Genomic DNA, 11,529 nt, shown 5'->3' with positions numbered 1-11,529 from the left:
AGAGAGAGAGAGAGAGAGAGAGAGAGAGAGAGAGAGACAAGAGAGACGAGAAAGAGAGAGGAGAGGAGAGAAAGAGAGGAGAGAGAGGACAGAAGAGAGAGAGAGAGAGAGAGAGAGAGAGAGAGAGAGAGAGAGAGAGAGAGAGAGAGAGAGAGAGAGAGAGAACCATAAGCTGTTTCAACTCCCACGGAATTCAAGAGTTGCCAGTATTATAGAGTTTAGTCTTTGGAAAGGAACCAATATGGTGAATTATTTAATCACCAGGGTTGCCAAGAGCTGTAAGATTGATAGGAAAGGAGAATCAGGCCTTTCTGGTATTTGGCAGAAGGGATAAAGTAACTTTTCCTCAATACTGCCTGCCCATTTGGCATCTACTTTTTAAGCATAGTGAGTCAGAGTTGCAACAACAACTGTGTTCTATGTCAGCACCTCAGGTACCCTAGCTCCTCTGAATAGCAGTTCAGCAGAGACCTGAAAGGTTTGGTATAGGAGCAGAGAGATAATGACTTGTCTGTGTACCTCTGAGGGAAAATGTAAAAATAATGAAGAGAAGCCTTCCTTTCTGTACTTCATGACCATTCCTTTCCTATCACAAAATTGTTCTTGCCCTCAAACGTTATTGGAAATGTCTATATTTAATGGCCATTTGTGGAGAATTTCATTTTATGTCTGTATGTAGCCAAGTATTATTATCCTTCTAATTTTAGTTGACTTTGTTTCCCAAGATATTTTCAGCCTGCTATTTGCTTTCTTCTATGTCTTTTTGTTCAGTCATTTCAGTCATTTCTTTATGACTTCATTTGAGGTTTTCTTGGCAAAAATCCTCCAGTTGTTTGCTACTTTCTTCTCCAGCGCATTTTACAGATGAAAGAATTGAGGCAAAAAGGGTTAAGTAACTTGCCCAGGTTCACACTTATAGGAAGTATTGAAGCCAGATTTGAACTCAGAAAGATGAGTCTTTAGAGCTAACACTCTATCCACTGTGCCAATTAGCTGCCCAAGATCAATACAATTCTTTCTGATTCTGATGGTTGTACTATAAGTAGGTGGTAAGTCAAACTCATCATCACAAACTTGCCAGAAAGAAGAGTTATATCTTCGAGTCAATTAAATAAAGCCATGCTTTTCAATAACATCACTGAATGAATGAGAGAAAAATTGTTTATTGAGTATTTCTTCTGTGCAAAATATGGTGCTAAGCATTGAGAATAGAAATGGAAAAGCTACATAGTCCTTGTTTCCAAGAATTCATGTTCTAATTGTGGGGAGGACAACACAGAGAAGAAGATACCTTGCTGGTAAATGAAAGGTCCCCAGGGGTTCTGAGGGTTCAATATGAGGGTAGAGGGCATCACTGTCCTCATCATCATCATCAACCACAGAAATAACAATTACAACAATCATTGCAAATACTCATTCTCTTCCTTCTACTCATTTCTCCCCTTCCCATTTCCATCAGTTTACAAAGCATTTTCTTTGGATGCAGCAATTCCTCTGTGTGTTCTCAAGTCAGGCTTCATTTAGAACATTATGTTCATTTGTGGGTATCCTGGTTTTCAAAGGGTGTTGTGGGTATAATGAATGGCCTCCAGAGAAAGGCCACCCTAAGAGTGGAGGGACCCCATATGAGGATCAGTGAAAGGAACCAGCATTGTTTGGCTGGTGAAGAGGAGACTGAGTGGGAAGTATTTGAAAGGCTGTGAAATGGAAGAAGGATCCAATTTAACCCAAGAAATGGGAATGGGGAAAACAGGTGGAAACTGCAATGAGATGACTCTATTTTCAGGAAAAATGAATTAAAAAAAAAAGCTTTTTCTATTAATGGGAGCCCAAAGTTGAATATGGACAGCAGTAAAGGGTAAAACTCACTTGGAGCCTATAAGAGAAAGGCAGATGAGCACCTGAGGGGATTTTGTAACAGAGATTCCTTTTCCAACCTAGGCTAGTCTAGATGGCTTCTGTGTTCTATTTTACCTGTGAAATTCTACTCACTATGCAGATATGTAAATTGAGGCCCAAAGGGGCAAAGCAAATTGATCAGGATCACAAATGTTGTATGAGTCAATAAATACATTTAAAACAAGACCTGGAACAGGAAAGAAACTGCTGCACCATGGGGCAGGAAGATCTGAGTCCAGATACTTCACGACCCTGGTTAAGAATCCTAACCACCCTGTCTCAGTTTTCTCCTCTGTAAAATGAGAATAATGATAGCATCTACTTCCCAGAGTTGTTGTCAGGATCAAATGAGTTAATATTCATAAAGTGCTTAGCACAGTGTCTGGCACATTATAGGAGGTTAATAAATACTTATTTCCTTCCTTGGTCTCTACCTCTTTCCTTCTCACCTTCTTTCCTTCCATTTTGCCTTCATCCATTCTTCTTTTCTTTCTCCCTTCCTTTTCTATATCATCTTTCTTCTCTCCCTCCTTCCTTCCCCATTTCCTCCTTCCCTTCCTCCCTTCCTTCCTTCCTTTCTTCCTTCCTTCCCTTCCTTCCTTTCTTCCATTTTCCCTCCCTCCTTCCTTCCTTTCTACTATTCTACATTTTAGGATAACATCATCAAAACCTTCATCAGACTCATCTGGTGGGTTTCTTTGTTGGGAGTGACTGGAGTTTAACATCCCTGTTAGAGAGCCCTGATTGTCCCTCCTATTCACTCAGATCCCTTGAATTGGTTTGGGGAGTGGGCCTGCCATTCCTATCTCTGTCACAGAATGGAATGGGCTCTGCCTGCATTCAGAGAACTCAGCTGATCACTGTTTTTATTACCGTTTTGTATTCATAAACTGTTTTCCCTCTAGGAAGCTCAGTGACAAGTAATGTGTTTCTTTTCACTTTCAGGCCGCTCTGCAGACAGCCAGGGAGGCTGTTGCCAATTAGTGTTTGCAGGGTTGTCGGTGGGGGTGAGAGTCAGCCAGGCCCACGTGCACTTTCCTCAGGCTTCAGGATGCCTGTTTGGGTGGTGGTGACTCAGCTCCCCCCATTGGAGGCTGCTCTTTACATGGGGGCATGTTGGAGTCTTGTTTTCCACATGGGATGCTAGGGAACAGTCCAGAAAGGGCTCACTTTGGATCCAGAGGGCCTGAGTTCCAATCCGAGACTGAGTTCTGCTCTTTGCTGCCTCTGTGACTTTAGGCAAATGACTGAACCTCTCTGGGTGTCAGTTCTCCTCTCCAAAATGGTGGGATTGGACTAGCTGGCATCTGAGTTCAGTCCTGTCCACCTCCAGATGGAGTCTCTATTAGTCTCTGCCTCTATTAGCCTGTAGATCTGTGATCCTAAAGTGTTGGCATCAGTGGACCAACAAGGCTGTACACAAGCCATGCCTGAGGATGCTACAGAAGCCCTCTTCACAGTCTCTCTCCAGAAGTATTTCCTTACAAATGACGCCACTGTTTTTAAAAAACTCTTTGCAGGTGTCTAACCTCTACCTGTATGACAGTGTGTTGATGCTGGCCAACGCCTTCCACAGAAAGCTGGAAGATAGGAAGTGGCATAGCATGGCGAGCCTGAATTGTATGCGGAAGTCCACTAAGCCTTGGAATGGGGGCCGATCCATGCTGGACACCATCAAGAAGGTACCCATCGGGAGGCTCCCTTCTTATAAAATGGCGGGGCACCATTTCCTGACTGCTTTGGCATGGGGAAGTGAATTTTCTTTTCTATTCTAAGACAAATCCTTCTGGATAAAACAAGGTCCTGGACTGGGTGGCCAGGAGTTGAGTGCCATGGAACAAATTCTCTCATTTCTGATTAGCCTCCAGCTCCATTTTAATTTTAATCTGACTAAAAGTTGCTGCCATCACAAAAACTATTCCTGGAACTTGGCACTGGGTCGTGTTAATAAAATGGAAATGTGTATCTAAGGGAGGGCGGCTCAGGCTGCTCTACATTTATGATGGCTTCTGGTGCTGAGATATCTTATGAATTTCCAATGGATGAAAATTTAGTAAGTGGGATTATAGGTGAATTGGAGAATCCACAGAAGACTAGTGAAAGTGAATTGGCCTTTAGAAATTGTGAAATAGCATTTAGGGAAATCTCCAATATTTAGAGTTTTACATTCAATAAATTGCTCAGGGTTTCAATAACAGTGAAAATGTATTGGTGTCAGTTTGAATCAACTGGCGTCATGATGAAGAGCTGGGAGTTCTCGCTGGGGGAAGTTTATTCAAGGAGAGAAAATGATATGATTGGCGAATGGAAGTGTGGTTTCCTGCCTTTTTATATTTTCTCTTTGGGATTGGGAAATACCCTTACTCTAGCTCAGATATATGGGGAAATACCTCATGACTCACCCAATTATTGCTGCTCAGATACATTTCTATAAGCTCTCCCCAAAGTTAATGTTTCTGCTGCTCTCCCCAAAGTTAATGTTTCTACCTAGTAAATAGGTAAAAATATTTACTACCTAAAGGAAAATCAATCAGATGAAATACTCAGGAGTAGGGGATCAGGGCTATGATTTTTCTCTCCTTTGGCTTAACCTTAGAACTTTGCCATGCTGGACAGTTTCTAAAGTTCAGAAATCAAGGTGACCCAAGGGAAACTGAGTACTTTGTGAAGGTCTCTCTGTTTGAGTTCTGGACTTAGCTTATTCACTAAGGCGAATGAATGAATAAATAAATGAATTACTTATTACTCATTATTAAGTACTGGAGAAACAAATAGAAAATCATGGTAGTCCTTATTCTCAAGGAGTGCATATTCTAATGTGGAAGACAACATACATCTAGCTGTAAGCTAGATGGAAAAGTCCTGAGGTCCTTAGGATACATTGGCAAAATAGGTGTTAATGCTTATTAAAGATCTTTCATTGTTATCCAAGTCTCCCCAGTTATTTTCCATTCTTCACTCTAAAAGGTCCTTAGTATTCCTTATTGGAGAAACATTCCAGTCCATTTCCTTTCCCTCTCCCCCAGAAGTTCCTTCTAGTCAGTGATATCTTGTGCTTTCTTTCGCAGGGCCATATCACTGGCCTCACAGGAGTGATGGAGTTCCGAGAAGACAGCTCCAATCCCTATGTCCAGTTTGAAATTCTCGGAACCACTTACAGCGAGACCTTTGGCAAAGACATGCGCAAGGTAAGTCCCAAATGTGTCCATTATTCATAGCTTGAAATATCATATCCAAGTGTGAGGGAATGACAACAGAAGGAAGGAAATAGGGGCCACATTCTCTTAGTCTCTGTTTCTGTCTCATTTCTCTGTCTCTCTGTGTCTCTCTAGCTCTCTGGCTTCGTTTCTCTCTGTCTCTGTCTGTCTCCCTACTGTGCAAGGTTTGATTAATGCGGAAAGAGTGTCTCTTCCCTGTGTCTCTCTAGCTCTCTGGCTTCGTTTCTCTCTGTCTCTGTCTCTCTCCCTACTGTGCAAGGTTTGATTAATGCGGAAACAGTGTCAGAGCATTTTTCCCTGCAATGAAACATTCATAGTGTTTGCTAGGTGGAAACTGCAATGCCTAGGGATTGTAAGCAAGCAAGAAGTACTTTGTAATACATCCTCTCTGCATGCAACAGCTAGAGTTCAATACAGAATCTGAGACTGTTTCTTTTCAAGAGACTTATAATTGATTCAGTTAAAGAAATTTGTTCTAATCAGTAAACAGCTGAGAAAAAATATGACAAGAGCATTTTCACACCAAGACACACATATGCTTATTATATACATATGCATCTTCTTGACCAAATGTATACAACACAGATGTGGACACACACACACCCAAACACACTAACACCCATTCTCAGTCACACATATCAACATCCATGATCATATTTGCTCACACAAAGGCACACTCCTAACACATGTCCATTCATATTCACACTGAAAGGCATGTATATTTATTTTTTAATTTATTTTGATTCTATTGATTAATTATGAACATGTTTCCATGGCTCCATGATTCATATTCTTTCCCTCCCCTCCTCTCACCCCCTCCCATACCCAATGTGCAATCCCACTGGGTTTTACATGGGAAGGTACTTATATTTATAAGGAACAGGATTTCTAAGGATGGAGCCTGCACATTGTTGAACCGTTGATATTGGCATCCTTCCATTTCCTGGAACATCTGGAAGAATAGTTCTATCCATACTTAGAGGTTCAATCTTGTGCTTAAACAGGAGTGTTGGAAATCAAAGGAACATTGGGTTTACCAAACTGTCAGTTTGGGGGTGTAGAGAAAACAACACTAGGGAGAGGGATAAGCCTGTACTTGTGGTTTCATGGGTACAGAGTATTCCCACATGAGAAAACTTGTACCAATGTATGTTGATGCTCTTTCTTCTTCTTAGAGTCTTAGAGAGTTGCTTATAGCATTGACAGCTTAACCAACTGGATCAAGGTCATTTAGCCAATATTTGCCAGAGGTAGGATCTGAACCCAGGTTCTCCTGCCTTCAAAACTAGATACCTGTTCTCTACATCATACTGCCTCTTCTAATGGGGACAAAGCATTTTTAAAAAGGGCAGGAAGGAGAAGCATGGAGATGTTCAGAAGAGAAAGCAAGGGATCCTAAGATAACTGCTGATATGACCAATCTTTAATCTAATAAAACAGGCATTTAAGACATTGTGTGTCAGAGTACAAAGTCGTAGGTATAAAAATTAAATGAAATAAAAATGGTTCCTAATCTCAAGGCCCTTACACTTTTTTTTTTTTACAATTTTTTTTAAACCCTTGTACTTCGGTGTATTGTCTCATAGGTGGAAGATTGGTAAGGGTGGGCAATGGGGGTCAAGTGACTTGCCCAGGGTCACACAGCTGGGAAGTGGCTGAGGTTGGGTTTGAACCTAGGACCTCCTGTCTCTAGGCCTGACTCTCACTCCACTGAGCTACCCAGCTGCCCCGAGGCCCTTACACTTTTAAAACTTTTAGTCAGCTCCAGGAGGCAGGAGGGAAGAAGGGAGGGAAACAACCTGAATCATCTAACTTTGGAAAATTTATTATTTATTATCATCATTTATTATATTAAATAATTTATTTGTAAATTATGAAATAATTGATTAAATAAAAATAAAAGTATAAAATAAAGTTATTAAATAAAATAAAGATAAAATACTTTTAAAATACATCTTTTTTCTAATTGGATGTTAAAACAATTTTAACCTATTTTTTACAATTTTAGTACTGAATTTTTCTTCCCTGTCTCATCCTTATGTTTTAGAACTAAAAAGAACATTAGCAGACATATAATTCAAATCTCTTATGTTACAGAGCCAAAAATTGATGTTTAGAAATGAATTTTACCCAAGTATGTAAAAAAGGAGAATGAGTTTATCATAGAAAAATCATTGTTAATATCAGTTTCTGTCCAGTCAATAGATCAATGTGAATTAAGTACTTACCATTTGCCAAGTGCCATATTAAGTCCTGGTGATTGAAAAGGGGAAAACAAGAACAGAAATAGCCCCTGCTCTTAAGGAGCTTATATTCTAATGTGGAAGGCAACATGTACAGAACTCTGTACATCCAAGCTAATACAGAACAGGTGGAAAGGAGCCTTCTAGAGGAAAGCACTAGCACTGGGGAAAAGAGGAGAGAGAGGCTGCTTGCAGGAGGTGGCACTTGAGATGAATATTCAAGAAAGCCAGAGATTCTTAGAGAGACCAGCTCAGGCAAGGGGAATGGTCACTTGCAAATGCCTCCCTTCATCTCTGGATGCTGTTGGGTAAACAAGTGGGCTTCCATTTTAGATCTGGCCACTTTCCAAACAGTGGGCACTCAAGTCAGTCTCCTGGTGCTGCTGGTTGCCACTATAGGAGCCTGAGAGAGCCCTAGGAACATTGCTCTCAACTTCCTGTTTCAAGTGTCTGGGCTTTCCACTGTTACCAAGGAAACCCTCATCAAAGGCTCTGAAACCAATGGGAGTTAGAATGTGTCTCTCTGTCTTACCGACTCCTGAGCAAGAAATCTGAATGTAATTGAGTTGGAGGAGAAGGAAGCTGATTTCAGAGTGGATTTTCTTCTAAATTGTATTCTTCTGTCATTTTTAAAAATCCTTCTTTCACAACAGCCTAGGCCAGTCATTATATGGTAGCTTAGCAAGCTTATCAACACAGGAGAAGTTATCAGGAAAGGAGTGAACAGCATTGACTGTAGTATCACATGTTCATCATTTAAGCAAAGGGTGTATTTAAAAAAAAAGCAAAAAGGCATCTGAGTGATTTCAGAATGAATCAAGGAAAGATGATTAGATTTCTCACCAATGGGGAGGGTAAATGAAGAGGCTGGAGACACCAAATTGAGAGTTTATGTTTGAGATGAGCTGGACCCATTCTAGTAAGTGTCTCATCCCATCACAGTAGGAAGGAAGAGAGGGGAAGATAAGGGAGGGAGAGGGAAGACAAATCAGAAATGGGAAATAGTATTCAAATTGAAGGCCACTTGGTGAAGAGAGAAAACAGAAGGGGAGGATAGATAGAGAAAAGACATTATTATATTTTTAGTGGAAGGAAGAGAAATGGGAATGATCACTTCTATTAACAGTATAAATCATACATGAAAATGACTATACACCGCAGATGAATGAAAGCAAATGAAGGGCTAAATCAAAGTCTTATAAATTGACTATATATCAGAAGTAATATTTTTGATGATGAGAGAGGGGTCCCTGCAATTAAAAAATAATTAACATTAAAGGGATAAAGCCTACAAGCTAGCTTCTATAATGTTTAAACCACTGAGATTATTTTAAAATCAGGGAATGAAAGGATGGATTAAAGAAATAATTATGCCAGAGAAAAGCCATCAGAAGGAAGACTTTTCTCAGATATTTAAGATAAAGTGTTATCCAGAGACTGTGAAAAATCAGTCCTGACTCCCCAGGAAGAGAAAAGAGATTGGTGATTTCTTCTTCAATTACGGGATGATAATGGTCAGGATGGCACTGGATAATCTGAAACTCTTGGGGCCCTGGTTTGAAGAGGGAGCCCTAGATAGAGAAACCAAAAACATGGATTTTATTTCTCACCAGCACCAATTTTGCCATGTAAACAAATGTAGTTAAAATTTCAATCTTCTTTGTGTTCTGCCTAATTCTTGGGAGAGGAGAAATCATGAAATGTCACTCTGCCCTGGGGAGGATGTGGCTGAAGCACCACCTGTATTGGTATTAAGGAAGCTGGATCTAGTACTAATCCTTTGAAGCTTTTTCTAACCACTTGGGGATATTTTTGTGATGATTCTGGCCTTTTGTACTAGGGCATTTCCTTTGCTTTGTTTTCTACATCTGTTTTTTTTCTCCACTTTTCTTCCCTCTCTTCCCCTCCTTCTTTTTCTTAATTCCTTATTTCTATTCTTCCCTTTTATCTGAAAATGCCCAAGGCAAATTTGGATAGCAAGTTGATACAAAATACAATCTTTGATTTTTATTGGGGGAGAGTGAGTACTGAAGAAAGATTGAAACTAAGTATGCCATCTATATGGAAGTTCCCAAAAATTAGAACTTTTTTATTTAGTGAAGAGGGAGTTGGCCTTAAAGCCTAGAAGATTTGAATTTAAGTTCCTCCTATAACACATACTGGTGGTATTACTTAAGGAAGTCACTTAACCTCTTGAGGATCTAAGCCAATCTGTCAGACTCTAAAGTATGGAGAAGATTGGTTACCATCCTGATTGGTAGACAGACTTTCTTCCTGTGGAAATTCCCTATACCAGTGAAATCACATATCTAATCTCTATCTCAATAACACTTGCAGAAAATTCTTTCATATAAAATTAAATATTAGCCTCTAAGGTGGTTGATTACTATGATGACACTCTTAAAATTCCTTCAAGTGAAACCACCTACTTCTTTTCCTTCTTTTTTCATTTAAAATATTTTCAGGTCACTCTATTGCAAATACGAATAATATGAAAACTGGTTTGAACAATGATACATGTATAACTTTGTGGAATTGCTTGTCAACTCTGAGAAGGGGAGGGAAGAGGGGAAGAAAATAACATGAATCATGTAATCATGGAAAAAAAGTATTATGAATAAATAAATGAATTTAAAATGCTTTCTTTTTTTCCAATTACACATAAAACAATTTTAACATTCTTAAAAAAATATATTGTTCCCAAATTTTCTCTCACATTCCCTTATCTTCTTCCCCCATTGAGAAGTCAAGCATTTGTTTATGGATTATACATGTGTACTTATACAAAACATATTTGCATATTAGTCATGTTGGTAAAAGAAAACAGACCAAAAAAAAAAAGACAAGAAAAGAGAAGTATGTTTCAATCTGCATTCAGAATCCATCAATTTTTTCTCTGGAGGTGGATATCATTTTTATTATAATTTTTTAGAGCTGTCTTGGATCATTGTATTGCTGATAAAAGTGAAATCATTCATAGTTGCTCAATAATGCTTTCCTGTATACAGTTTTCTCCTGGTTCTGCTCTCATCACTTTGTATTAGTGCATTTAAGTCTTCTCAGATTTTTAGGAAAACATACTCATTGTTTTTTTAGCACAATAGTGTTCAGTGATTCTCATCCTTTCAATTTCCAATTCTTTGCCACAACAAAAAGAGCTGCTATAAATAGTTTTGTACATATAGGTCCTTTTCATTTTCTGGTTGTTTGTTTATTTGTTCTCTTTCAGTTCCAGATCTAATAGTGGTATTGCTGGGTCAGAGGATATGCACAGTTTTATAGCTCTTTGGGCATGGTTCCAAATTATTTTCTAGAGCTATTGGCCAGTTCACAATTCCAACAACTGGATAGCAGTTTCTCAATTTTCCCAAATCCCCTGTAATGTTTGTCATTTTTCTTTTTCTGTATATTAGCCAATCAGATATATATGAAGTATTAGCTCAGAGTTATATTAATTTGAATTCCCTAATCAATACTGATTTAAATCACTTTTTAATATGACTATGGATAACTGATTTTTTAATCTGAAAATTGTTCATATCCTTTAACCATTTATCAATTGGGGAATGATTTATACTCTTATAATTTTGACTCATTTCTTATATATTTGCAAAATGAAGCCTTTATAAGAGAAACTTGCTGAAACATTTTTTCACAATTATGATTACTAATTATGTATTTCCTTCCATCCAATTTTCTCATTTATCCTTTTCTGTTAGTCCTTTCATCCTATCCATTCTCAAAGGTTTTTTGTTTCTGACCGCTTTCTCCTCCACCTTCCCTTCTATCAACCCCTCTTCTTATTACCTTCCTTTTGTATTTTCCTATAGGAAAAGATAGATTTCTACATCCAGTTGAGTGTACCTGTTATTTTTTTACTTTAGCCAATTCCAATGAAAGTAAAGTTCAAGCATTTTCTGCTAAATTCTCATCTTTATCCCATTATGTAGCTTTTTTATTTTTTTATTTTCATTTATTATCTTTTATTTATCGTTAATTTTTATTTTATATTGTTTTACCCCAATTATATGTAAAAAAATGTCCATCATTTTTAAAGAATTTTGAGTCCCAAATTTTCTTTCTCCCTTCCTTCTTATTCTTCACTGAAATGGTAAGCAACCTAATGTAGATTTTATATGTGCAATTCTGTAAAACATTTTCCCTTATTA

General features: G+C 38.4%; 1 protein-coding gene across 1 annotated transcript in view; it reads left to right on the top strand.

Annotated features, from left to right (window-relative positions):
- GRID1 (glutamate ionotropic receptor delta type subunit 1) overlaps positions 1–11,529 on the top strand; it is a 1,121,438-nt gene that overhangs the window by 911,631 nt on the left and 198,278 nt on the right. The window contains exons 7-8 of the mRNA XM_044660282.1: positions 3,420–3,581; positions 4,968–5,087. Coding sequence (XP_044516217.1) covers positions 3,420–3,581; positions 4,968–5,087 — 282 coding nt within the window. The remainder of the gene's footprint in view (positions 1–3,419; positions 3,582–4,967; positions 5,088–11,529) is intronic.

Source organism: Gracilinanus agilis, chromosome 2, assembly GCF_016433145.1.
Source record: "Gracilinanus agilis isolate LMUSP501 chromosome 2, AgileGrace, whole genome shotgun sequence".
NCBI classification, from domain to species: Eukaryota; Metazoa; Chordata; class Mammalia; order Didelphimorphia; family Didelphidae; genus Gracilinanus; species Gracilinanus agilis.
Note: the sequence above shows the minus strand (reverse complement) of the source record. Positions and strands in the feature narration are given on the sequence as shown.